The 27788-nt window shown below is 40.2% G+C and overlaps 1 protein-coding gene across 1 annotated transcript in view; it reads left to right on the forward strand.

Moving 5' to 3' along the window:
* LOC130241336 (cytoplasmic dynein 2 heavy chain 1) overlaps positions 1 to 27788 on the forward strand; it is a 230303-nt gene that overhangs the window by 25784 nt on the left and 176731 nt on the right. The window contains exons 15-23 of the mRNA XM_056473046.1: positions 5746 to 5910; positions 9351 to 9449; positions 12939 to 13078; positions 14468 to 14696; positions 19970 to 20097; positions 20727 to 20842; positions 23164 to 23291; positions 26552 to 26701; positions 27713 to 27788. The exon at positions 27713 to 27788 is cut by the window's right edge and continues 130 nt beyond it. Coding sequence (XP_056329021.1) covers positions 5746 to 5910; positions 9351 to 9449; positions 12939 to 13078; positions 14468 to 14696; positions 19970 to 20097; positions 20727 to 20842; positions 23164 to 23291; positions 26552 to 26701; positions 27713 to 27788 — 1231 coding nt within the window. The remainder of the gene's footprint in view (positions 1 to 5745; positions 5911 to 9350; positions 9450 to 12938; positions 13079 to 14467; positions 14697 to 19969; positions 20098 to 20726; positions 20843 to 23163; positions 23292 to 26551; positions 26702 to 27712) is intronic.

Genomic DNA, 27788 nt, shown 5'->3' on the forward strand with positions numbered 1-27788 from the left:
TTTACAGCCCGCACTTCATCGTGTCCAAAAAAGAGCGATGGGCTATGGCCAATCCTATATCTGCACATTTTGAACCGCTGCCTTCACTGGCTGCGCTCCGAAATGCTTACGCAGATGCGCATCACGCGATGCGTTCGTCCTCAGGATTGGTTTGCAGCAATAGATCTGAAGGACGCGTATTTTCATATCTCCACACTTCCACGCCACCGGCAGTTTCTGCGGTTTGCGTTTGAAGGTCGAGCGTGGCAATACAAGGTCCTCCCCTTCGGGCTCTCTCTGTCTCCGCGAGTTTTCACCAAGCTCGCGGAGGGTGCCTTCGCGCCCCTTCGGCTCGCCGGCATCCGCACGCTCAATTATTTCGATGACTGGCTGATTTTTAGCCCACTCTCAGGAGCAATTGATTATGCACAGAGACAAGGTGCTCCGGCACCTCCGCCCATTGGGGTTTCAGGTCAACCGAGAAAAGAGCAAGCTCGCCCCCGTGCAGAGCATCTCCTTTCTCGGGTTGGAGCTGGACTCGATCACTATGGAGGCGCGCCTCTCACGAGAGTGCGCCGAGGTAATGCTGAACTGTCTGAGAGAGTTCGACAGGAAAAAAAGTGGTCCCCCTGAAATTATTTCAGAGGCTCCTGGGGCATATGGCATCCGTAGCCGCGGCCACGCCGCTCTGATTGCTCCATATGAGACCACTACAGCATTGGCTTCACGATCGGGTCCCCAGACGCGCATGGCACGCGGGCACACACCGAGTGACTGTCACTGCGCTGTGTCACCGCACCCGCACCCCCTGGAAAGGACCCCTCCTTCCTACGGGCCAGTGTGCCCCTAGGTCAGGCGTCCAGGCAGGCTGTCGTTTCGGCAGATGCCTCCAGTATGGGGTGAGGGGGCCGTGTGTAGCGGGCATGCTGCTGCGGACCTGTGGAGGGGAACCCAGCTGCATTGGCATATCAACTGCCTAGAGCTGTTGGCAGTGTTTCTCGCTCTGCGCCGCTTTTTACCGGTGCTGAGGGGGCAACACGTGCTGGTCAGGACGGACAGCACGGCCGCGGTAGCATATTCCATCCGGATGGGGGGTATACGCTCCCGCTGCATGTCTTAGCTCGCTCGCCGTCTGCTCCTCTGGAGTCATACGCGGCTGAAGTCGCTGCTTGCTATTCACACCGCGGATGGGCTCTACCGTGCGGCCAACGGGCTCTCACGGCAGCTCCTTCCCCGGGAGAATGGCGACTCCACCCCGAGTCATGCGTAAGTATGCACTCCCCCCAGTGAGCCTACTCGCGCAGTTTCTGTGCAAGGTCAGGGAGGACGAGGGGCAGGTCTTGCTAGTTGCGCCCCTGGCCCAACCGGACCTGGATATCAGAACTCTCCCTCCTCGCGACGCCCCCCCTGGCGAGTCCCTTTGAGAGAGGACCTACTCTCTCAGGGACAGGGCACCATCTGGCACCCTCGCTTAGTTCTGTGGAACCTCCACGTGGGGTCCATAAGACGCGACGAGGAAGACTTAGGTAACCTACCGGTGGCGGTGGTTAATACCATCACTCAGGCTAGTGCACCCTCTACGAGGCATGCCTACGCCCTGGAGTGGAGTCTATTCACTGAGTGGTGCGCTTCTCGCCGAGAAGACCCCCGATCTTGCCAGATCAGTGTTGTGCTTTCTTTCCTTCAGGACAGGTGGAGCGAAGGCTGTCGCGCTCCACACTGAGGGTTTACGTGGCCACCATCTCCGCTCATCATGATGCGGGGATGGCGGCACCGTGGGGAGGCATAACCTCATCATCCAGTTCCTCAGAGGTGCGAGGCGGATGTTTTCCCCCGCCCCCCTCTCATACCCCCTTGAGATCTCGCGGTAGTGCTACGAGCCTACGTGGGGATCCCTTCGAACCACTCGACTCAGTATCCTTGAGATTTCTGTCCTTGAAGACAGCTCTGCTGGTCGTGTTGGCATCGGTTAAGAGGGTTAGGTACCTGGAGGCATTTTCGGTCAGTGACTCGTGCCTAGAATTCGGGTCGGCCTACTCTCACGTTGTCCTGAGACCCCGGCCCGGCTATGTGCCCAAGGTTCCTACCACGTCGTTTTAACAATCAGGTAGTGAGCCTGCAAGCGCTGCCCACGGAGGAGGCAGACCCAGCCCTTTCATTGTTGTGTCCTGTTCGCGCTTTGCGAATATATGGGGACCACACTCAGAGCCTTAGATCCTCTGACCAGCTCTTTGTCCATTACAGTGGTCGGCAGATGGGAAGTGCCGTATCTAAACAGAGGTTGGCCCACTGGATAGTGGATGCCATCTCCCTCGCCTTTGGGCCAGGGTGAGCCGTGTTCCCCGGGGGTGAGAGCGCACTCCACTATGGAGCATCGCATCCTCCTAGGCGTTAGCACGCGGCGCCTCTCTGACAGACATTTGTAGAGCTACGGGTTGGGTGACACCCAATACATTTGCAAGGTTACAATCTGCGAGTGGAGCCGGTTTCCTCAAGGGTATTAGGCAACCCTTGGTGATTGAGGAAACGATTCGGTTGAGGTGTCGAAACACGCTTGCTGCGCCACTCTCCCTAACCCGGAGATACGTGCGCTTTTTCAGCTTTGTCAGTTTAGTTCCCCATTTCTTTGGCGAACCCTGCAGAGTTCCTCCGAGGCCCCCAGCACCTGACTCAGCGGAGGAGTCAGGTGTTGGCCCGTTACGTTGTCGGCATGCCCGCTGGTCAGCCCGCGTTCTGGGTATAGGTGCCTGCTATGTGTGATCCCCGCTGGCGATCCCATACGTTCACTCAGCCATGGTATAGTCCCCCCTTCTAGGGCAGGCTCGTGTCTTCCCTCCCCGCTAACCATCCTTATGCTAGGACCCCCCCATCTCTGGGCTGGTCCATAGATTGTCACCAGGTCTCCCCTCTGGGTAGCAGGTGAGCTCCGCAGCGTCCTCCCTATCGGGACTGAACGCTTTCCCAACGTACTGTCGTATCAAAACCTTTTTACTGGGTTATTGCGACTCCCCGAAAAATATAACCGTTTCTGAACAGGTAAGTAAGGGCCAGGGGACACGTTGGAAGACTGTGTCTCGGGGCGTTGTAGGTGCGCTTGCTCTACTGCGTGGCACACCCTTCGCCAGGGGCGCAGTAAGGTTCTTTCGTTGTGGCGTTTTCCATAGATTTCCCCATAGTGGAAGTTTCCACATAGCATTGGAGTTCCCCATCCGAAGGGGAACGCTACGGTTACTAAAGTAACCCTTCGTTCCCCGAGGGGGGGAACGGAAATGCTATGTTCCTTCGCCACAACGATTGTCCCTTAGCTGTTGAGCGTGAAAGTCTCTTCAGCTAGAAAAGGATGTCGAGCATGGCACTGGCTGCGTCTTTATAGCATGACTGATTGTCATTGACGCCAGCTGTGCACGCTGACGCTGCCAACTCATTGGCATTTCATTGGCCCGTTTTTATACTCTTTCAGATGATTGGATTCTGACGAAATCCCCATAGTGGAAGTTTCCACATAGCATTTCCGTTCCCCCCCTCGGGGAACGAAGGGTTACTTTAGTAACCGTAGCGTTATACAAGGCATTTTGTTCATGTTTGCTGAAAAAATAATGTGCTCCTTTTTTCCGGCTTCTCCTTTGTTTCTTCACGCTTCACTCTCGCGTTTGTCAGTGTCTGACAGGATCGGGTTTCAAAAGCACATCAATAATCAAGCGCAGGTTATTATCATCAGCTCAAGAAGTTTGTTATTTCAGATATAATGTTAGAGACGCGCGCGAGCGCAAGGAAGAAAGCGAAACCGCTCGCGCCTCAGACTGCCTCGTAAAAAACTACGGGGCACAGGGTAAATCTGCTCTTCTTCTTGGCTTTGTGGCTGTTTATCAAGACGACGACAAGGTTTGTTTGAGCCCGGGTCGACCATGGCTCGTTATTATATGTATAAATCATTCCGCTGTAATGTCTCGGCTCGTCGGCTGTGTATTTCAAACATGGCGGGTTTTTTGTTTTCATTCTGGCTTGTTGCGTAAGCGAATGACGTATCTCTGTAAACCAATAGCGTTCAGCTGCGCGTCTAGCTCCGCCTTTTGTTACCCTTTCTCGTCTTTGGTACCCTTTCGAAAGGGTGCCGAAAAAGTGGTACGGTACGGTTCGGTTCGGTACGCTTTTTGACAGTGGAAACGGCTATAAAAGCGTACCAAACCAAACCGAACCGTACCGTACCACTCAGTGGAAACGGGCCATATGTGTCAGTGAAAGACTGATCCAGCAAACACACGGAGTGAATGTGCAGAGTTTCTGCGTTTTTAATTAGTTGGAGCGTTGTAAATACTCGCGCTCACCTCCCTCGCCATAGTAAGCTACCGCGACGCACCGCATATGAGATAAATGACGTCAGTACATAATAACCAGTTATGATTTTTACTGAACCGATACAGAATTGTCTGTGTCTGCATCGCAGTGCACCGAAGAAACGATAAATTTTAACAATTAACCCCTAACTTACTGAATAAAATACTTATTCTGCATGATCTTATTCTGCATCCATAGTCATACCCGATACACAAACCCAACTTCTACCTTAATAAGCAACACATTAGAAGTTTGTTGAGGCAAAAGTCATAGTTTATGGCTTATCAATACCAATAATTATACCTTAAAATAAATTCTGGCAGTTTTCTATTTTAATACATATTATGATGTAATCCTGTGTGTTCAATCGGAATTTTGCAACACAGGCTCATTCTGAAAACGTAGCCCTATATACCTTTCTGGAGATCGCAAATTTTGTAGCCAGAGGTGCGTATGGCTGCATTTCGTCTTTAAAACGAACGCTACAGGGCGGTATCATGCTGTTCCTTTTCGCGCTTGCAGCTGACCGATTACCTCTGTATGGACTGCTTTCCCTCTGTTACCATTTTGTACTGTAGTTCGCCATGTAGAGGACACAGAGCAGTTGACCACGACAACGGGGTTCGAAGAAGAATGGTTCCCGAAAGCGGCTTAGACAAAAACAGAAGCAAAAAAAATAAAATAAACAAGTTAATAACAGGGTGAGAATGTGGTGAAATCTGAAAACGTGGTAAAAATCAGACGAGTGATTTTGTTTTTCTGGATTGCTTTTTAAAACTGTTGGTTGGGTTTAGGGAAGTTGGTGGGTGGGTCAATCGGTGCTTTTGAAAACACTATTGGTTGGGTTTAGGGAAGGAGGAGGGTGGGTCAGTTGATCAGTCAGTCAGTCAGTCAGTCAGTCGACAGCAGCTTTTGGTCTATTTACGTGAGAAGAACAGGCGCGAATGACACTCGCGAAAAAAATTTAAGAACTCAAAAAGCTTACACAGCGGCCTCTGGTGGATTCACGAAAAACAAAAACTGCTAAACAAAGTAGTTCCTGGGACGTATTTTTCTCTCCAGAAATGTATACAGCGGTACATTTTCAGAATGAGCCTGTGTTTTAATTTTCAGTATTATTCAGTGTCACATGATCCTTCACAAATCTTTCTGATATGCAAATTTTGATGCTCGAAAGATACGATCCTTCATATTCTTAAAACCTTGATTCTTGATTATATTTTTCAGGATTTTTGACTGATGATTAGAAAAGAGTAGCTGTTATTTCAAATAGAATCTTTTGTAATATTCAAAATAACATTCAATACTCTCTTCTTACTAACTACAAACATTTTGAAGAGTATTTTATCTTCTAAATTAGTATGTCATACTTTAAATAATCAGGTAACTAGTTCACATAAAGACCATTTGTTTTTGTGATTTGTTTTGCAGCAGAATCCTCGCTCTCAGTCTCGAGATGAAGGTGGAAAGCTCCAGATGACGTGGGAGAATCCGAAAGAGCTGGAGCAGTACATCAGCAAACTGCAGAGCGCCGCTGAGAGACTCTCCACAGAGAACCGCAAACTCAGAAAGTGGCATACAGACTTCACTGACAAGGTCATCTTCATCTCTTCTCTTCCTACTCTAACGTTAATTTACTAAGCGGAAATTCAAACAGTTTCCCAGATGCTTGACGGTTGCTAAATTTGTGAAATAAAGACCAAACTATTAAATAGTACCTGCCATGAGTATTACAGCATTCACCATCGGGAGGCGGCATAATCACTCATGTAGGAGAATTTTGCTTTCACAATCTAAGATAAAGAAAGTAATCAAAAGTCAGCGCCTGATAGCCCCGCCCCTTCATCAGTAGCCCCAACTCTTTTGCTACTTGAGCAAAACTGAGGCCGTTGAGTGAGTGAAGTGTCCAACATTACACTCTTGCTTTTAAAGGCTCAATATGTGCATCAAAGTGAACCTATTCTTTTAGCATAAAACCAATATTTCAGTTTGAAAGCATAGAAAAGTGAATAAGTATGTGATTTGGGATGCATCTGAAAGAGTGTGAACCAAATGGCCTAAATCAACTCAACAGTTGTAACCCAACCGAACCAGTTGGGTAATCTCCTGTGGGGGTCATATCCTTTGTTATAAAGGCAGCACTTTGAGTTAAGCTACTTAAAGCCCAACATGTTAACATTGATGCTGCAAATCTCCCCTTCCACCACATCCCAAAGGGGCTCTATTGGATTGAGATCTGGTGACTGTGGAGGCCATTTGAGTACAGTGAACTAATTGTCATGTTCAAGAAACCAGTCTGAGATGATTCTCGCTCTATGCTGAGGAACTATACTATTCACTATCTTCAATAAAGTCTTCACTTTGTAAGAACATTAGTCAGCTTATTTTTTTTTTGTATTAGAATAATCTAATACATTGGCGAGCCTCCCAAGAACGGTTAAGCCAAATACCATAATCTATTAGTGTGTTTTTCAAGACCCGTGACCATTTTAAACCATTTGAGAACAAGAAATTATAAAGTTTGTCACTTTAACAAAGATTAATTGAGCTTAATTATTTATCAAAAGAAGACTATACAGTGTTATTTTAGATTTGATAACTTAATTTCTTCACCTCAATATTGTAATATTCCACCAAAAACCATAAAGCAACGTTTATTTTGTTTTTTTATCTGCGCTTACATTTTTAAATGACATTTTTATATATATTTTCGGATATTTTATGCAGATGCACTCTTCTACAAAATCATCCCAATCAATGTAAAATTGTGAATTCTTCCTAAACAGTTACTCAAGTCATATTGTAAAATTATATTCATATCGCAGAAATGCAAAATATCACAATGTCAGGTTTTTCCAATATCATGCAGCCCTAGTATACAACGACTGAGTCTAGCACCCTGGTTTCACTTTTAATGTATCTGAATAATAATACTGGAACTGCCAGAATTCTATAACTACTAGATTGGCCATAGCCCTATTCATATAATACATGGGTCAGCAAGCTTGTTCCTGGAGGGCCGGTGTCCTGCAGAGTTTAGCTCTAATAAACCCTAATCATTTAACCCTAATTAAACATGCCTGAAAAAGCTAATTGGGATGTTACAAGATAGTAGGTGCGTGCCAAATCGCATGCTTATGCGCTACGTCATTATGTACTATAGACCATTTTGAGGGATGTAAACTAAAACAATGGTCCCAACAAATTTCCTGTTTTACATTTTTAATTTTTATAGCTTCTGAGAATCCAAAAAGAGCCACGTATTGATAAATAATGTTATAAGAGCTGTTTTAACATGAAGTTAAGATTGAATTGCCTCTTGTTACAGTTATGAAATAGTTTTATAACTAGTAGGAAATGTTCATGGGCCAATGACATGACCTTAATGAATTTATAAATAGTGCAAGTAGTGCATTCACACTGAAATATTGGTTTTATGCTAAAATGAATAAGTGCACTTTAAAGACTCAGATGATGCATGTATTCACCCGTTAAAAACTAGTGTGTAATGTTGGACACTTCACACACTCAACGGCTGCAGCTTTGCTCAAGTAGCGGAAGGGACTGAGCTACTGATGAGGGGGCGGGGCTCAAGGATATGACCCCCACTTGAGATTACCCAGCCGGTTTGGTTAATGTCTCTTGAGTTGATGTAGGCCATTTGGTTTACACCTTTTCAGATGCAGATACTTGTTTGCATATGAAACAAGCCATACAATCTATTAATGCCTGAAGTTGGCAAAATGAAATGTTAATTAATTAAAAACTAATTTACATGCATTTGAAATGTCAACTGTGAACCTAAAATTAATCATCAATATTTAAAATCAGAAACAACCCTGAATATACACTCACCGACCCTTTATTAGGTACACCTGTCAGCTGGAACCAGTCTGGCCATTCTTCCCTGACCTCTGGCATCAATAAGGCCATTCTGCTCTGAACTCGAGCATCTGGCATCTACATGCCTAAATGCGTTGAATTGCTGCCATGTGATTGGCTGTGTAGAAATTTGCGTTAACAAGCAGTTGGACAGGTGTACCTAATAAAGTGGTGAGTGTATATTGCAATGTGAATACAATTTTAAGCTAGACAGCGCGCAGCCCTCCACAACCCTGAATATACCACTCACCAGCCCTCTGATAGCTACACTTGTCAGCTGGGACCAGTCTGGCCATTCTCCTCTGACCTCTGGCATCAACAAGGCATTTGCGCCCACAGAACTGCCGCTCACTGGATATTTTCTCTTTTTCAGACCATTCTCTGTAAACCCTAGAGATGGTTGTGCGTGAAAATCCCAGTAGATCAGCAGTTTCTGAAATACTCAGACCAGCCCGTCTGGCAACAACAACCATGCCACGTTCAAAGTCACTTAAATCCCCTTTCTTACCCATTCTGATGCTCAGTTTGAACAGCAGCAGATTGTCTTGACCATGTCTACATGCCTAAATGCATTGAGTTGCTGCCATGTGATTGGCTGATTAGACATTTGCGTTAACAAGCAGTTGGACAGGTGTACCTAATAAAGTGGCCGGTGAGTGTATATTGCGATGTGAATACGTGATAAATGCAATAGTGCAAAGATGAAAATGAAATAAACAGCGCTTTATCCTATTCATGTACAGAAATTGAATAATCAGATGTAAAAAAATAACACTGTATATCCTTCATAGTATAAATAAACACAATTAATCTTTGTTAAAGCTACACATGTTATAATTATTTGTGCCGAATGCTTTACGCTCGCTTGAAATCCTACAGTCACAGGCCTTAAAAACACAAGCAAATGATTTTTCGACACTATTAGCAGTTTTTTTCTTAATCAAAGAAAGCCAAAGCAGGGCATTTGTGCATCTCAATGCAGCACTGTGCTGTTTTGTTCTGCAGTTAATCTGTTTAATCACTTGATCATTCCAACATCTTATTCATGAGACAGTCGCTTGTTTGTTTCTAAATGAACATTTAACTTGTTTTCCAGACACACAGTCATATGAACGTGTAAGAGTTCTGTCTCTGTCTGCGTGTGTGTTTGACAGGTGGTGTGTTTGATGGGAGTGGATCTGTTGCGTCAGCAGCAGAGATGGAAAGATGGTCTTCAGGATCTCAGGGCTGGATTTGCCACACTGGAGTCTCAGGTCATCATGATTTTTCGTTTTTTTTCTTCTGTGTGCAAAGGATATCTGTTCACATTTACTCAGCTCAGCAGCTGCTTGTTTTGTTTCATTATAATGTGCAGTTGTACATTCGTTTACATTAACAAACAAATTTATTCGCCCTCCTGTGAAATAGTTATATTTCTCAAGTATATTTAATGGAGCAAGGCAAATTTCACAGTATTTCCTATAATATTTTTTCTTCTGGAGAAAGTCTTATTTGATTTATTTTGGCTAAATATTTCTAATATATTCCAAATATTTCCAATATTTTGGATAAATTAACCAAAAAAAAAAAGAAAGTATTTTGAGGTCAATATTATTAGCTCCCTTCAGCAAATTTGTTTTGGATTGTCTACAGAACAAACCACTGTTATACAAGGACTTGCCTAATCACTTGGAAAGCACCAATACCATTTTTTGGAACCGATCCGATACCAATGTATCGACCGATACAGATCCGATCCCGATACCAATGTATCGACCGATACAGATCCGATCCCGATACCAATGTATTAGGCATGTGCCGGTATCACATTTTCATGCTGCGATTAATTGATTGAGCTTTTATCACGGTATACGGTATTATCACGATATTGTAATTTTACTAGAGAAACAGGTAAAAAAAACACAAAAAACTTCAGTTTCGTCAACTTAGTAACTTTAATAACTTTTTAATTAACTAAAAGTACTTCAAACATTTAAATACAAATAAATATAAATAAAACAATACACAATATAAAAGTAAACTTGAGCAATTATATCAAAGTGAATGTGCAAAGGGAAACCGTCTTCGATCAGCAATCCCTCTGCATTTTTTTGGAACCCAAAATATTTCCAAACCTCTGACTTTTTTTTTGAAGGGGGATAAATTGTCAGCAGCGTTCCTCCTTCCGTGCTTCTACATGTGGGGATTGTTTACATCAGAGTGCGCATCAGTTCTGCGCAGCATATACGCAGTGTTTCTTCAAGCGGTTGATGGGAAAATAAGCTAAGGCGCGTTCTAAGAATATAAATTCGGATCTATTATTTTTCACAGTATTTTGAAGTGCCCGCGATAACAATATCGTGCATATTCATTACCGTGATTTATCGCATTACCGAATACCGGCACAAGCCTACAATGTATCGACCGATACAGATCCGATCCTGATACTGTGCCATTCTATTATTATTTTTAAACATTATACAGTTTCTTGTGATGAACTCGATTAATAATTCTTCTTTTTTTTAAATAACAGACCTATAGGCCTACTGTATATTACAGACGGCACAATCTAACTAAAAACATGATGCTTGCTGTAAACTAGGATACATTATTTAAGCATTTGCTTTGACATTGATCTGTTGTGATCAAGCTTATGTTTCCTTTTTTAATATTAGATTGTTCTTTGAAATCTGTAATAGGCTACCACTATTGACCCTCATCAAAACACAAACAGCTCTGTTAAATAAAATATTAATATAAATATAATTGCAGTGATATATTCAGTTTCAGAGTAGACCAAATAATTTTCTGTAAATGACAATCCATATTGTGCCTGTCAGTTTTACTTTTATTAGTTTGATCAACTAATTTGACCACGATGAGCCAGGCTTTACAAACTATTGACAGCACTGAAAGTATTTCTCTTGGAAGAATAAACTCAGTCAGTAGGATGAAAGATTACAGAATAATTTTACAGTGCGGCACACATCGTGTCTGTGCAGCCGGTATGTAAATGAATCACTTGATGCGTCACTGAGACACAGGGTGCAGCCCTACGGTCTCTGCGGACGCTTTCAAAACTGAGCAGCACAATAGGAAGAAATCAGTGCGTTGAGGATTGTTACGCACCGTCTAGGGATGGTGCACAACATGAAAGACAAGACAACGAAAGTGAAGTCAAAGATTTATTGGGGTTTGAATTCGGGAGCTGCAAGGCCAAAATAACAAACAAAAATCCCTTTATGTTAAATTTCTAACTTACCCGATCAAAAATAAAAGAAAAGAAAGTACAATTCACTACCCTAACTACCTAACACAAAAACAGAGGTCAAAAAGGTTTTACAAAGAAAATGGCGTCAAACTCCTTACTATCCCAATATATATACTATTTACAATTTACAAAACAGGCAATCATATTTAAAGGACAATCCAAAAATCAATGTCAGCAGGCAACAAAGCTCAAACAAGCCAGTGGAACAAAGTATCATAAACAAAACAAACACTAACACAAAAAGTACTCACAAATCTCAATAGAATCTCAGTAGTCACACAAAACAAAAAGTACTCAATCTCAATCTCAAATCTCAATATTCAGACTTAACACATACAAAAGTATCAACAAACACAAAGCAAGTGACCAAAAACAAGATGGCTGCCAAGGAAGTAGTGTCATGGCTTTTTAAAACACTGTAGGCCAATCAGGAACAAGCAAGCTGGAAGCGGCCAATTAGATGTGTTCTAAGCAAAACAGAAAAGACAGATGAGACAAGATTAACATAGGGTTGTAACAGGATCTGTCCAGTTTATTATTGAGCTTTTTCGAATTTAAAACTTCAGGTAGACCTACTTTGTGTGTGAAGAGCAGGTAATAACCCTCTCTACTCCGGTGTTGCGAATGCGATCTGCTGATCTATATAACAGATACAGCGCAACGTGATTTAGAAACAGCAATAATCTTCATGTTGCAGATCAAATGAACCAATTTAATGCAAAAATAAATGCATTTCTCCACTGATTATTTATATTAACAGGAGCAAATGGTCTTGGAGAAAGTTTTTGGGTTGTCATTAATGCAGCATGTAGTTTGAATTGTGAATGAATTGAGAAAGATTGACAAGATTAACTGAAAATGAATTAAAGCACTTGAATATTCATCTGTACTTCACATTAAACTGTCGAATGGCTTCAGAACATTTGGGATATAGTAGGCCCTTACAATACGCTACCTTCATGGCTTTTGTTGGCTTATAAATTATACAGGATATAGATCATGCGCACGATCGAATTTGGATCGGTACCAGCTGGCGATACTCGATCCAGCAAAAATATGCGGTATTAAACCGATATCCGATCCACGTATCGGGATCGGTACATCACTACTAATTACCCTAACCTGCCTAATTAACCTAGTTAAGGCTTTAAATGTCACTTTAAGCTGTATAGAAGTGTCTTGAAGAATATCTAGTCTAATATTATTTACTGTCATTATGACAAAGATAAAATAAATCAGTTATTAGAAATGAGTTATTAAAACTATTATGATTAGAAATGTGTTGAGAAAATCATTTTTTAATTAAACAGAAGTTGGTAGAAAAAATATAGAGGGAGGCTAATAATCCAGGAGGGCTAATAATTCTGGCTTCAATTGTGTGTGTGTGTGTGTGTGTATGTGTGTGTGTGTGTGTGTGTGTGTGTGTGTGTGTGTGTGTGTGTGTGTGTGTGTGTGTGTGTGTGTGTGTGTGTGTGTGTGTGTGTGTGTTCAGGGTTTTGGAGCAGGAGACATGAGGGCCTGGCGGCAGCACTGGAACCATCAGCTGTATAAAGCTCTGGAGCATCAGTATCAGGTGGGACTGGAGGCCCTCAACAAGAACCTGCCGGAAATCAACATCGACCTCGTCTTCAAGTATGATCTCTCCTCCTGATGTCTTTAGTTTGTTTTATTTGAATCAGCAATATTGTTGCTGTGGTTCAACAAGAAAAAAATCAATTACATAGCTGCATTGATTCACAACAATACAAATCAAATTTGTAAAAACTAAAGAGCTGTCAAATTATTGATATTGCATCCAGGGGGCGGCACGATGGCTCAGTGGTTAGCACTGTGGCCTCATAGCAAGAAGGTTGCTGGTTCGAGTAATGGCTGGGCCAGTTGGAATTTCTGTGTGGAGTTTGCATGTTCTCCCCGTGTTGGCGTTGGTTTCCTTCGCGTGCTCCGGTTTCTCTCACAGTCGAAAGACATGCACTATAGGTTAATTGGATTAAACTTAATTGGCTGTAGTGTGTGTGTGTGTGTGTGTGTGTGTGCGTGTGTGTGTGTGCGTGTGTGTGTGTGTGTGTGTGTGTGTGAATGTGAGATTATATGGGTGTTTCCCAGTGCTAGGTTGCAGCTGCAAGGGCGTTCGCTGCGTAAAACATATGCTGGAATAGTTGGCGGTTCATTCCGAACACAGACATATATTAAAGCCAAAAATATACTAATCATAAATATTATCGTAAGTACATTTAACGTTTTTCAGAAATACAAGCATGGGTGATATTCAGTATTTTTAGGATGACTTTGATGAAAGCTTCAAATTAAGTGTTGACTACTGTATATCATTTGTATCATATATAAATATTTGAATATTATATATTTGAATATTAAAGTATTTATATATATATATATATATGTATGTATGTATGTATATATATATGTATATGTATATGTATGTATATGTATATAGATATATATGTATATATGTGTGTATGTGTATATATATATTTATATATATGTATATGTGTGTATATATATATATATATATATATATATATATATATATATATATATATATACTTATGACTAGCAGTACTGTACAAACTTGACAGAACAGGACATTAGGAACTTTATGCACTGATATATTCCTTAGGAAAGAAAAAGCAATACACACTCATTCACACTCATACACTACGGCCAATTTAGTTCATCCAATTCCCCTATAGCACATTGTTTGGACTGTGGGGGAAACCGGAGCACCCGGAGAAAACCCACACCAACACGGGGAGAACATGCAAACTCCACACAGAGATGCCAACTGACCCAGCTTGGACTCAAACCAGTGACCTTCTTGCTATGAGGTCACAGTGCTAACCACTGAGCCACCGTGCCGCCCCATAATAATAATAATAATGTTAATAATAGCAATAATAATGTTAATAATATTATTAATACTAATTAATATTAATTAATACTAATATTAATTATTTTTTTTAAAAGAGCATCCAGTCTGCTCACATATCTGATGTTTTTCTTCAGGCAGGGTCGTCTGCAGTTTCGTCCTGCGTTCGAGGAGGTCAGAGCCAAGTACTACCGTGAGATGAAAAGGTTCATCAGCATCCCGAACCAGTTTAAGGGTGTAAGTGAGACAGGCGAGGAGCCCATATTCACCCGCATGATCGAATGCAACGCCAGTGGCTTTCTGACCATCTTTAGCAAAGCAGAACATCTCTTCAGTCGACTCGCACACCTGCTGGACAAGTTTAAGGTACCGCAGACAGCCTTTCAAACCCTAATCAGAAATACATACTAGTGCTTACTACTTTACAGTAGTTTACAGTCCAATGAACCGGAAGCTGACAGTTTTTTTTAGTATTGTGATGCAGTACCTATATGGAATATTAAATGAGAAAACAGTGGGTGTGGCTTGTTTTTTTCCTACTGTGAGCTGATTGTAATGCAATGTAAAAGTAAGCATTTCATTCAGAAGGATCTGGAAATGGGTTCTAGGAGAGTTATTACAGACTAACAGACTCCTCCTGCTCACCATTTCTGTTTGTTGTCAAAACTGACAGCTGGAGGGTGGTGGTTAGCTATGTTAGCCATGCACAATACCTCAGATAGACGTAAACTGAGAAATTAACTGAAAAAAAATTATGATGAAGATGAATTATTCACCACAAAACTAGCAATTTAAGCTAACCAAGTAATATGGTTAGTTTTGATTTAATTTATACTTTAAAGAAAATTATCAATTTTCATCAAGGAGGCACTACATGGAATAAAAGTGACAGTAAAGACATTTATAATGCTGCAGTAGATTCAGTTTTAAATTAAACCTGTTCTTTTGAATGTTTTATTTATTGAATCTGAAAAATGTAAATGTATTAAAGCAGCGTGAGAGTTTCCAACATTGATTCCAACAACTCACTCACTATCCTTCGGCTTAGTCCTTGACTGCCACCACGGAATAAACCACCTTCAACATTGATATTCATACAAATTTTTGTCTTGTCAAATCAGCATATTAAAATAATTTCTGAAGGATCAGTTGATACTGATGCTGAATAATCAGCTTTAGAGCACAAATATTATATATATATATATATATATATATATATATATATATATATATATATATAAATATAACATTAGAAAGAATAGAAAATATGAATCTAAATGAGGCATTTGTGAGGGGTGTACTCGTATGTTGAGCACTGTATATATAAACAAGTAACTTAATGTTCAGTTACAGTTTTAACAATATTTTGGATCAAATAAATAGTTGATCAGAAGAGTTTACAACATTAAAAATGATCCTTTTTGAAATAGTACTGTGCATCTATTCAATATAAAGCAATCCCAGAATGCATTACAGAATTAGCTAAGGTGATTGTTGATTTTAAATTAAGTAACATTATTATAGTAACTAATATGATTGATGAATCCTTTAACATGATATATGCTACTTTCACAGTAAATTTAGCGAAAAGAGGTATTATTATTATTATACATGTTTATAAATATTACAAATGCTCAAGTAACTTGACAAAAAATAGGTATTATTATTATTATACTTGGGAATATGTTACACATGCTCAAGTAACATTTCTTAATATTATTACATATGACACATTTTTACTGACACTTTCATAAAAATGTCCCTGCTAAATAAAAGCAGACCAATAATTCTTAGAAATAATTTTTCTTCATTAGATAAAGTGAGCTCTATGAAAAGTTTAGTGGGAGAGTAATTTACGGTATTTTGATGTGCCCACAATAACAACATACAGTGGAGTCATTACTGTAATATAGTGTGTTACTGATCATCAGTGTGCCAAATAAAGGTTTGGACAATTAAATCTCAAATGGTGGATTCCGATTATATTCAATTATTACACCAGGAAGGGGAATTTTAGCACATAAAGGTCATGAACTGAGGTCATTTTTGAACAGGGATGTTCTAGAAAACACCGTAAAAACACCCACACACACACATACACACATACGCAGAGATCCTCCATTTATTAGACATCATCTGTGAATTAAAACGGTCTGAGATTACTATGGTTTAGACCTTTTCAATTTGACATTTGACTCAATATTGACGAATATAACCCTCTCCTCTCTTTATTGTTGTGTTGGAGCCTCTACAGATCTCCATTCTTGAAAATCTGTCTGTTTTCAGTTGTGGTTTTGTTCACTCAATATGCTGAAGGTTGTTCCTGCGGCTCTTTAATATGATCTCGGGGACTCCCGGCCCACTTGCGCACTAACTCACTTCTGATTTCAGCGCCCACAGCGAGAGGAAGCAGAGCGAACACTTCCTCTTCTGCAGCGGCTGGGAAAGCTGGCCTGTTCACAGCAGATGTCTGATGACGGAGCAGCTGCTGTTTTAATTACACTGCTAAAAACACGCAAACACACACTCTATTGTAGGGCTGCATGATATTTTGTTTTGCCATGATTTACACTCACCAGACACTTTATTAGGTACACCATACTAGTACCGGGTTGGACCCCCTTTTGCCTTCAGAACTGCCTTAATCCTTCATGGCATGGATTCAACAAGCTACTGGAAATATTCTTCAGAGATTTTGCTCCATATTGACATGATAGCATCACACAGTTGCTGCAGATTTGTCGGCTGCACATCCATGATGCAAATCTCCCGTTCCACCAAATGCCAAAAGTGCTCTATTGGATTGAGATCTGGTGACTGTGGAGGCCATTTGAGTACAGTGAACTCATTGTCATGTTCAAGAAACCAGTCTGAGATGATTCGCTCTTTATTACATGATGCGTTATCCTGCTGGAAGTAGCCATCAGAGGATGAGTACACTGTGGTCATAAAGGGATGGACAATCTTCTATTGTCCAGTTTTGGTGAGCCTGTGTGAATTGTAGCCTCAGTTTCCTGTTCTTAGCTGACAGGAGTGGCACCCCGTGTGGTCTTCTGCTGCTGTAGCCCATCCTCCTCAAGGTTGGACGTGTTGTGTGTTCAGAGATGCTCTTCTGCAGACCTCGGTTGTAACGAGTGCTTATTTGAGTTACTGTTGCCTTTCTATCAGCTGGAACCAGTCTGGCCATTCTCCTCTGACCTCTGGCATCAACAAGGCATTTCTCTTTTTCAGACCATTCTCTGTAAATCCTAGAGATGGTTTTGCACAAAAATCCCAGTAGATCAGCAGTTTCTGAAATACTCAGACCAGCCCGTCTGGCACCAACAACCATGCCACATTCATTCTGATGCTCTGTTTGAACTGCAGCAGATCGTCTTGACCAAGTGCGTTGAGTTGCTGCCATGTGATTGTCTGATTAGAAATTTGCATTCAAGCAATTGGACAGGTGTACCTAATAAAGTGGCCAGTGAGTGCATTGTCATAAGAATATAATTATTACAACAGATGACTTGAACAGCTCTATTTAAGATTTCATCATTAAGATTAACTTATTAATGCAGTGCATCTGCCTAAATTATAATAAATTACAAGCAAAAATAAACAAATAAACAGTGCTTTGTGGATTTATGGGACTCTTAACAGTATTCAAGTACAGAAAACAATTAAATGTAAAAATAAATCATCATTATATAAATAATAATAATATTTAATCATATTTTTATCTTTTAATCTATCATAAACAATCTAATCTTGTGATGTGACTATTGCAGATATACACAATGCGATATCGTTGCTCAAATGATATATTGTTCAGCCCTAATGAACTGTATGCAAAACAAAACCTAGAGTTTCTTTCTAATCTGACATCACATTTGATTTGATCACTTCCTTAGAAAGAGAGCTAATGAAAGCTCGTGTTTTTTCAGTTTGATGAAGTGGAGTTTTTGATGTGGCTAATATCAGAAGGGAACATTTGCAACACTTCATATAAACATTGAGACTTCCTGCAAGTGTCTGTATGAATGGGTTTCTTCAACTCTTGACCCTTTTGATAAGAAACTTGAACTGTTTGGTAACTGTTTACTTGAAGTCTATCATCACACCTTTATAATCATCAGTGTTGGGTTTCTTTAAAAGAGTAATTAGTTATAGTTACTAGTTACTTTCATAAATAGTAACTGAGTGACCTAATTATCCCAACGACTCTCATATGATTCATTCATTCTCCTTAGCGCGATGCTAGTTTGCGCTGATTGGTTTGAGCAGGGGCGCCGCTCGGGGTGGGAAGCTAGAGAAGATTCTAAGGGCCTATACATTTAGGGGGGCCACAGAGACATTATCAAGGGCCCACGCCAACCCCCCGTTCTACTCCAAACACCCCCCCACTCTTAACTTTCAGCCACGATATCAATATCCCCCAACAACCCCCTTACAACCCCCCCCCCCCCCCTCTTCACTTTCGGCTGCAATACCAATACCCAGCAACCACCCCCTCTTCACTTTCAGCCGCAATACCAGCTAGCAAACACCACCCAGCTCTTCAATATCAGCTTGCCACATAGGGCCCATGGCGGCCAGCGGCGCCCCTGGGTCCGAGGACCCAGTCTGTAGTGATTGGTCGACTGCATTCAGCGTGAGACAGAGAGAAATGCCCACCACAGCTTATCAACAATTTTGAAGCTACGTAGAGTGCAGATAGTATGTGAACCCAGTGCAGGAGTGCATTGAAGCAATGCAGTTTAACACCAGCGTATTGGTCTTTTCTTAACCATGACACACATTCAGTATCAATCCACACAGTGGCAAAAGCTGAACTATTCTGAAACTTGACCGCCGCAAGTGTGTAGGAACAGCTGATGGTGGCCATAGCAATAACAAACTGCAGTTGATCTCGAGCACACAAGCGCGTTTTAATCCGTGAACAAAGCAACACGCGTCGCCTTTTCAACGTTGTTTTAGACCAGATATGAGAATATAAAGAGTTAACCAGATACAGTACAATCGATTCAGCGATACAAACCAAACTTGTCATAAATCTGTCATAAACATGACCGGCATGAGGACATTATAATTGTGTCATGAATATTTCTTCTGATCACGTTTTCACCGTGTGTGTCATTAAAATGTCTCATTAAAAGTGTCATTACACTGTCAAATCATTTTTAACAGCATCGTTAATATTTAATGACATGTTTATGACAGATTCATCTTGTAGCATTGAAGTTGAGGTCAAACAAATATGACACTTCTAAAATTCATGACATATTTGTAATGGCTTCTTGACAATGTTTATGACAGATTTATGACACGTTTCGTTATAAAAATAAATACTAATAAAATAAAATAACAATTATAAATAATAAAAAACAAATGTTAAACTTATGTAGATGTAATTGTAGTTAAATATATGACGCTCAGCAGTGAAATGTTCAGTATTAATGTAGCTCATGACTGAAGAGTAAAAGTAAATTGGTGTAAGAAGCTGCAGTCTGAGTTTAGATGGTCTGAACTGAATGTGAATTAACTTGTGTGTGTGTGTGTGTGTGTGTGTGTGTGTGTGTGAGCCTCCTGAGATGTGCTTGTCTTCAGAATGTGATGTATAATAATGTCATGTTTTGTGTATGTGTGTGTGTGTTTAGGATTGGGTGGTTGTGGGACAGGTGGATGTAGATGTTCTGGTGGAGAAACATCTTCACAGTGTTCAGGACTGGGAGAGGAACTTCAAAGCTCTCAAAGCCAAAGGAAAAGAGGCCGAGCGCCTGCCCAGGTGTGTGTGTGTGCTGTCTGTATAGGTGTCTTGGTTTGTGTGTGTAACTGTGTGGACCTGTGTGTCTATTTAACTGTATGTGTGTGTATGCGTGTTTAACTGTGTTTTTTCACTCTATGTGCTTATGTGTGTGTGTGTGTGTATGTGTGTGTGTTTAACTGTGCTTGTTTACTCTGTGTGAGTGTGTATGCATTTGATTCTGTGCATGCATTGTGTGTGTGTGTGTGTGTGTGTGTGTGTGTGCGCGTGTGTGCGTGTGTGCGTGCGTGCGTGTGTTTTTGACTGTCTTTGTTTAAGTGCGTGTGTGTGTGTGTGTGTTCGTGCGTGCGTGCGTGCATGTTTAATTCTGTGTGTGTGTGTGTTTGGCTGTCTGTGTTTGAGTGTGTGCACCCGTCTGTATTTAACTGTTTGTTGATTCTTTATGTTTGTTTGTGTATGTTTAACTGTGTGTGTGCATGTGTGTGTGCATGTGTGTGTGCATGCGTGCGTGTGTTTAACTGTGCCTGTACTGTGTGTGTGTGTGTGTGTGTGTGTGTGTGTTTTACTGTGTGCCTGTACTGTGTGTGTGTTTGGATTTCGGTGTTAAACTGTGTGTGTGTGTGTGTGTTTGTTTAACTGTGTGTGTTCAGCTCAGAGAAGGTGGACTGCATCACAGTGAACTGTGAGCCTGTGCGAGTGTCTGTGGATGATCTGATCCAGAGGCTGTTTGATGCCCTGCTGACGTCTCTCAGGAGATCCATACAGGGTGACAAAACACACGATACACACTCTATACTTACACTCAAACCTGCGCTCTTATAGATCAGGAAAACACACGATACACACTCTATACTTACACTCAAACCTGCGCTCTTATAGATCAGGAAAACACACTCTATACTTACACTCAAACCTGCGCTCTTATAGATCAGGAAAACACACGATACACACTCTATACTTACACTCAAACCTGCGCTCTTATAGATCAGGAAAACACACGATACACACTCTATACTTACACCCAAACCTGCGCTCTTATAGATCAGGAAAACACACGATACACACTCTATACTTACACTCAAACCTGCGCTCTTATGGATCAGGAAAACACACGATACACACTCTATACTTACACTCAAACCTGCGCTCTTATAGATCAGGAAAACACACGATACACACTCTATACTTACACTCAAACCTGCGCTCTTATAGATCAGGAAAACACACGATACACACTCTATACTTACACTCAAACCTGCGCTCTTATAGATCAGGAAAACACACGATACACACTATACTTACACTCAAACCTGCGCTCTTATAGATCAGGAAAACACACGATACACACTCTATACTTACACTCAAACCTGCGCTCTTATAGATCAGGAAAACACACGATACACACTCTATACTTACACTCAAACCTGCGCTCTTATAGATCAGAAAAACACACGATACACACTCTATACTTACACTCAAACCTGCGCTCTTATAGATCAGGAAAACACACGATACACACTCTATACTTACACTCAAACCTGCGCTCTTATAGATCAGGAAAACACACGATACACACTCTATACTTACACTCAAACCTGCGCTCTTAGAGATCAGGAAAACACACGATACACACTCTATACTTACACTCAAACCTGCGCTCTTATAGATCATTAAAACACACGATACACACTCTATACTTACACTCAAACCTGCGCTCTTATAGATCAGGAAAACACACGATACACACTCTATACTTACACTCAAACCTGCGCTCTTATAGATCAGGCAAACACACGATACACACTCTATACTTACACTCAAACCTGCGCTCTCATAGATCAGGAAAAAACACGATACACACTCTATACTTACACTCAAACCTGCGCTCTTATAGATCAGGAAAACACACGATACACACTCTATACTTACACTCAAACCTGCGCTCTTATAGATCAGGAAAACACACGATACACACTCTATACTTACACTCAAACCTGCGCTCTTATAGATCAGGAAAACACACGATACACACTCTATACTTACACTCAAACCTGCGCTCTTATAAATCAGGCAAACACACGATACACACTCTATACTTACACTCAAACCTGCGCTCTTATCGATCAGGAAAACACACGATACACACTCTATACTTACACTCAAACCTGCTCTCTTATAGATCAGGAAAACACACGATACACACTCTATACTTACACTCAAACCTGCGCTCTTATAAATCAGGAAAACACACGATACACACTCTATACTTACACTCAAACCTGCGCTCTTATAAATCAGGAAAACACACGATACACACTCTATACTTACACTCTTATTGATCAGAAAATCAGGCTGGTTCATTCATTCATTCATTCATTCATTCATTTTTCTTCGGCTTAGTCCCTTTTTTAGAGAGGGGCCGCCACAGCAGAATGAACCGCCAACTTATCCAGCATATGTTTTATGCAGCGGATGCCCTTCCAGCTACAACACAGCACTGGGAAACACCCATGCACACTCACATTCACACACATACAGTACGGCCAATTTAGTTTCTTCAATTCCGCTATAGCGCATGTATTTGGACTGTGGGGAAAACCGGAGCACCCGGAGGAAACCCACGCCAACCCGGGGAGAACATGCAAACTCCACACAGAAATGCCAACTGACCCAGCCGGGACTTGAACCAGTGATCATCTTGCTGTGAGGCGACAGTGCTACTTCTTTCATAACCGTAACAAGAGACAATTAATTATAACTTCATGTTAAAACAGCTCTTATAGCATTATTTAATCAATATGTGGCTCTTTTGAGTTCTCGAAAGCTATAGAAATAATAAATGTAAATGCATTGGGACCATTGTTTTAGTTTACATCCCTCAAAATGGTCTAAAATAGTGTATTGTAGTATAAAAATCAGTACTTGAAGTTTGATGGAGTAGTACTGACCTCTGCTGGCTGTGTATGACTGTGTTTGTGTCGTCACCCATGCAATTATGAAATGCTTCTTTTTTCTCCATCTTTGTGTGTGTGTGTGTGTGTGTGTGTGTGTGTGTGTGTGTGTGTGTGTGTGTGTGTGTGTGTATAGGTCACATTCAGGTGATAGACTCGTTTGTAAACGGGGCGATGGAGACATTATCTCTGCGCCCTGAGAGCATCGATGAGATCGGAGAGGCTAATGCCAAACACAGCCAATTACAGACACAAAAACCTGAGGTACAGCAACATCAAAACCCTCATTCAGCGAAGTGCATGATGGGAAAACTTCTTCTATAAATAAAAATAAATTGTAGCATGTAGATTGTCTTAAAGGCACAGTTGACCCTAAATTGAAAATTGACTTCCCGTACACCCTCAAGGGGTTTGAATCCTTTATAAATTTCTTCTGTTGAACACAAAAGAAGATATTTTGAAGAATGTTGGGAACTGGCGATCATATACATCCATAGTAGGGGAGAATACTATGGAAGTCAATGGTTACAGGTTTCCAAGATTTATCAAATATCTTCCTTTGTATTCAACAGAAGATTGAAACATGTTTGTTGTAGGTGGAGGGTGAGAAAATGATGGCATGATGGATTTTTTTGTAAACTGTTCCTTTAAATATGAGTCTGAGAAAAACACCCAACCACTTTTTTGTTTATATTTGGTTTATACAGATTTTGCTTCACATTGTAGATCTGATTGTGTGATGTTATTGCAATATGTACGAGGTCAGAATTATTCGCTCTCCTGAATTATTAGCCCCTTTGTATTTTTTTTTATCTACAGTATCTGTTAAATAGTTTTTTTTTCATCACATTTGTAATCATAGTAGTTTTAATAACTCATCTCTAATAACTGATTTATTTTATCTTTATCATGATGACAGTAAATTATATTTGACTAGATATTTTTCAAGACAGTCAATATATTATTGACAAATGTATGACAAATATAAAAGAAATCAGTTATTAGAAATGAGTTATTAAAACTATTATGTTTACAAATGTGTTGAAATCTTTTTCTCTCCGTTAAACAGAAATTAGGGAAAAAATTATATATATTAAATATTAATCTGGTTTCCCAGAGATGGGTTGCGGCTGGAAGGGCATCCGCTGCGTAAAACAAATGCTGGATAAGTTGGCGGTTCATTCCGCTGTGGTGACCCCAGATTAATAAAGGGACTAAGCCGACAATAAAATGAATGAATGAATGAATATATTAATCTGCTATTGGTTTTGATTAATTACAATATTTTGCACAAATTAATGAGAGAGGAAAGATGACACACTTCAATGCCTTCTCGTTTTCTGCCACAGAACGTGGCATCACTGGTAGCAAGTCACATGCTTTTTCTATCAGCATGCTTTCAGATTATTCCAGGCCTGTAGACAGCCTGGTAAAGGCAGTTATTCGCCTTATTTTCTATTTAATCATGTTAAAATACTGCGTTTTAGTGACATTTTAAGCACTATTTTTGCTGAATTAGCTTGTTGGATGGTCATCATAACCAACCACACTTTCTGATGTGTCAAAAACATTTCCTAAACATTTAGAATAAAGAAGTAGAGGAACTATATTTATTTTTTAAATTCAAATGTATTACAATATATATCATTAGAAAAAAAAGAAGGAATCTGTTAAAATCTTTTAATTAAAACTAGCCTTTTGTTATGTATTAGGCAAATAACAAACTGGCCAGCACATGCAACTTTCCTGAAACAGCAACACAGCATTCCTCTTGGTCTTAAAGCCTTCTTCAGTAGGTTATTTTCACAATTCATAATGGAATAGCTGTACAAATAGGACAAATTAGCTCTTGTATGAAACAAATTCTAGACCTTTGTCAGTGAGGGGTGGGTCTTTCAAACCACCCGAATCTCCCTTGGCTACGGACCTGCATTCTGCCTTTTTATGTAACTGAGAAAATGAGAGTCAGATTTAAAACGAATTCGTTTATTACTAAAATTAAAAATAATACACAATAGTGATGTTTCATGCAAATGTTTATTTAACTAGAATAAATGCATGAAAAAGTCCAAATTAGACTTAATCATTGCATGATAATTGAAGCTGAATGTATGCTTCAGCAGGCGCTTTCTCTAAATGAGTTTTCTCTATATTAGTTTTAGAAATAACTGGATATAATTTGTGTTATTCTTCAAAACTGTTCTATTATATTTTTTATTTATTAAAATAATAGGTTTATATTGGAGATGCAAATTGTACAGTCGAAGTCTGAATTATTAGCCCCCCTGTATATTTTTCCCTCAATTTCCGAAGATTTTTTCAGCACATTTACATTTACATTTAGTCATTTAGCAGACGCTTTTATCCAAAGCGACTTACAAATGAGGACAAGGAAGCAATTTACACAACTATAAGAGCAGCAGTGAGCAAGTGCTATAGACAAGTTTCAGGTGTGTAAAGTCTAAGAAGCAAAGCATTAGTAAAAATTTTTTTTTTTTTTTTCTTGAGAGAGAGAGAGAGAGAGTACAGTTAGTGGTATAGCCAGAGAGGCAGTTGCAGATTAGGAAGGAAAGTGGAGACTAAACAGTAGAGTTTTTAGTCGATTCTTGAAGACAGCAAGTGACTCTGCTGTTCTGATGTAGTTAGGGAGTTCATTCCACCAACTGGGCAGATTGAATGTGAGAGTTCGGGAAAGTGATTTCTTCCCTCTTCGGGATGGAACAACGAGGCGACGTTCATTCACAGAACGCAAGTTTCTGGAGGGCACATACATCTGCAGAAGTGAGAGCAGATAAGAAGGAGCAAAGCCAGAGGTCGCTTTGTAAGCAAACATCAGAGCTTTGAATTTGATGCGGGCAGCAACTGGCAGCCAGTGCAAACGGGTGAGTAGCGGAGTGACATGTGCTCTTTTGGGTTCATCAAAGACCACTCGTGCTGCTGCGTTCTGAAGCAGCTGAAGAGGTTTGAAAGAGTTAGCTGGAAGCCCGGCTAGTAGAGAGTAGCAATAGTCCAGTTTGGAGAGGACAAGAGCTTGAACAATGAGTTGAGCTGCATGTTCAGATAGGAAGGGTTGGACCTTTCTGATGTTGTAGAGTGCGAATCTGCAAGATCGAGCAGTTCTAGAAATGATTAGCAGTTTCTAATCATAATAGCTAATCATTTCTAATAACTGATTTATTTTATCTTTGCCATGATGACAGTAAATAATATTTGACTAGATATTCTTCAAGACACTTCTATACAGCTTAAAGTGACATTTAAAGGCTTAACTAGGTTAATTAGGTTAAAGTTAGGGTAATCAGGAAAGTCATTGTATAACGATTGTTTGTTCCGTTGACAATCCAAAACAAATATTGCTTAACGGGACTAATAATTTTGACCTTAAAATGGTTTTAAAAAATGTGGGAAATATTTGAAAAAGGAAAAGAAATTCAGGAGTGCTAATAATTCTGACTTCTACCATACCTGTTTCTGTTGTGTTGGTCTTAGGTGAATGTTGTGCTGATGTTGTTTGTTGTGTGCAGGTTCTGCCTCAGTTCCAGCAGGCGGAGGAGAAGAACAGGCTGCTGCGCTCGGTGGCAGGTGGAGGTTTGGACACCATCAGCTCCCTCAGAGCCAAATGGGACAAATTTGAGCTCATGATGGAGAGTCATCAGCTCATGATCAGAGAACAGGTACAGACACACTAATAATAACACACACAGACCTTTTAAAACATTTCTTTATAATAAGCAGTGGAATTTTATTAACTGATAAAGTTTCATTGAAAATTGAAAAAAATTGAAATATTTATAATTAGTTAATAAAAACAGCATTATCAAGGTAATCAAATTACTGCAACTAAACTGGAAATACAAATATAGAATAAAATTCATTATTTTATAATGATTAAAATAATAATAATTTAGGAAATGTGTTATTATTTTGAGGAAAAAAGTCCCACATTTATTGTATCATATTTTCTATTTTGTATCATATCATTTTTGTTTTTATATTGAAGCTTTAGTATACTTTTTGTCCTTTTCAGTTTGTGTTTTTTATGTAAAAGTATTTTTAATATTTCATTCAGTCATTTTCCTTCGACTTTATTCATCAAGGGTCACCACAGCAGAATGAACCGCCAATTATTCCAGCATATGTTTCACACTGCGGATGCCATTTCAGCTGAAGCACCCACACTCACTCATTCACACTCATACAGTACGGCCAATTTAGTTTATTCAATTGATCTTAGCGCATGTGTTTGGACTGTTGGGGAAACCGAAGCACCTGGAGGAAACCCACACCAGCACGGGGAGAACATGCAAACTCCACACAGAAATACCAATTGACCCAGCGACCTTCTTGCTGTGAGGCCACAATGCTAATCACTGAGCCACCGTGCCACCTAATCTGAAAGTTAAAATGGGAAAAATAAATTCTGGAAATGTATTTTTACTTTAAAAAAGCAAATATATTAATTTTTGCAATTAATTTTAGCTTCAAATGTTCTATTATTTGTTTTTTTGTCAATTTTTTGTTGGTTTTTATTATTAATTTGTGTGAAAATTCTCTTGAAATTTGGAGATAATCAATAAATAAATAAACACAAACTACATTAAGTAACACTATTTACAGAAAGAAGTTGTTAATCTGCATTGTCTTGTATATTTGCCAATAGTTTTGATCTGTAAATCGTCCCGCAGGTGGAGGTGATGAAGGGGAACGTGGAGTCTCGTGTTCAGGTTTACCAGCAGGACCTGCAGAAGTTCAGAGCTCGCT

Source organism: Danio aesculapii, chromosome 15 (assembly GCF_903798145.1).
Source record: "Danio aesculapii chromosome 15, fDanAes4.1, whole genome shotgun sequence".
Classification (NCBI taxonomy): domain Eukaryota; kingdom Metazoa; phylum Chordata; class Actinopteri; order Cypriniformes; family Danionidae; genus Danio; species Danio aesculapii.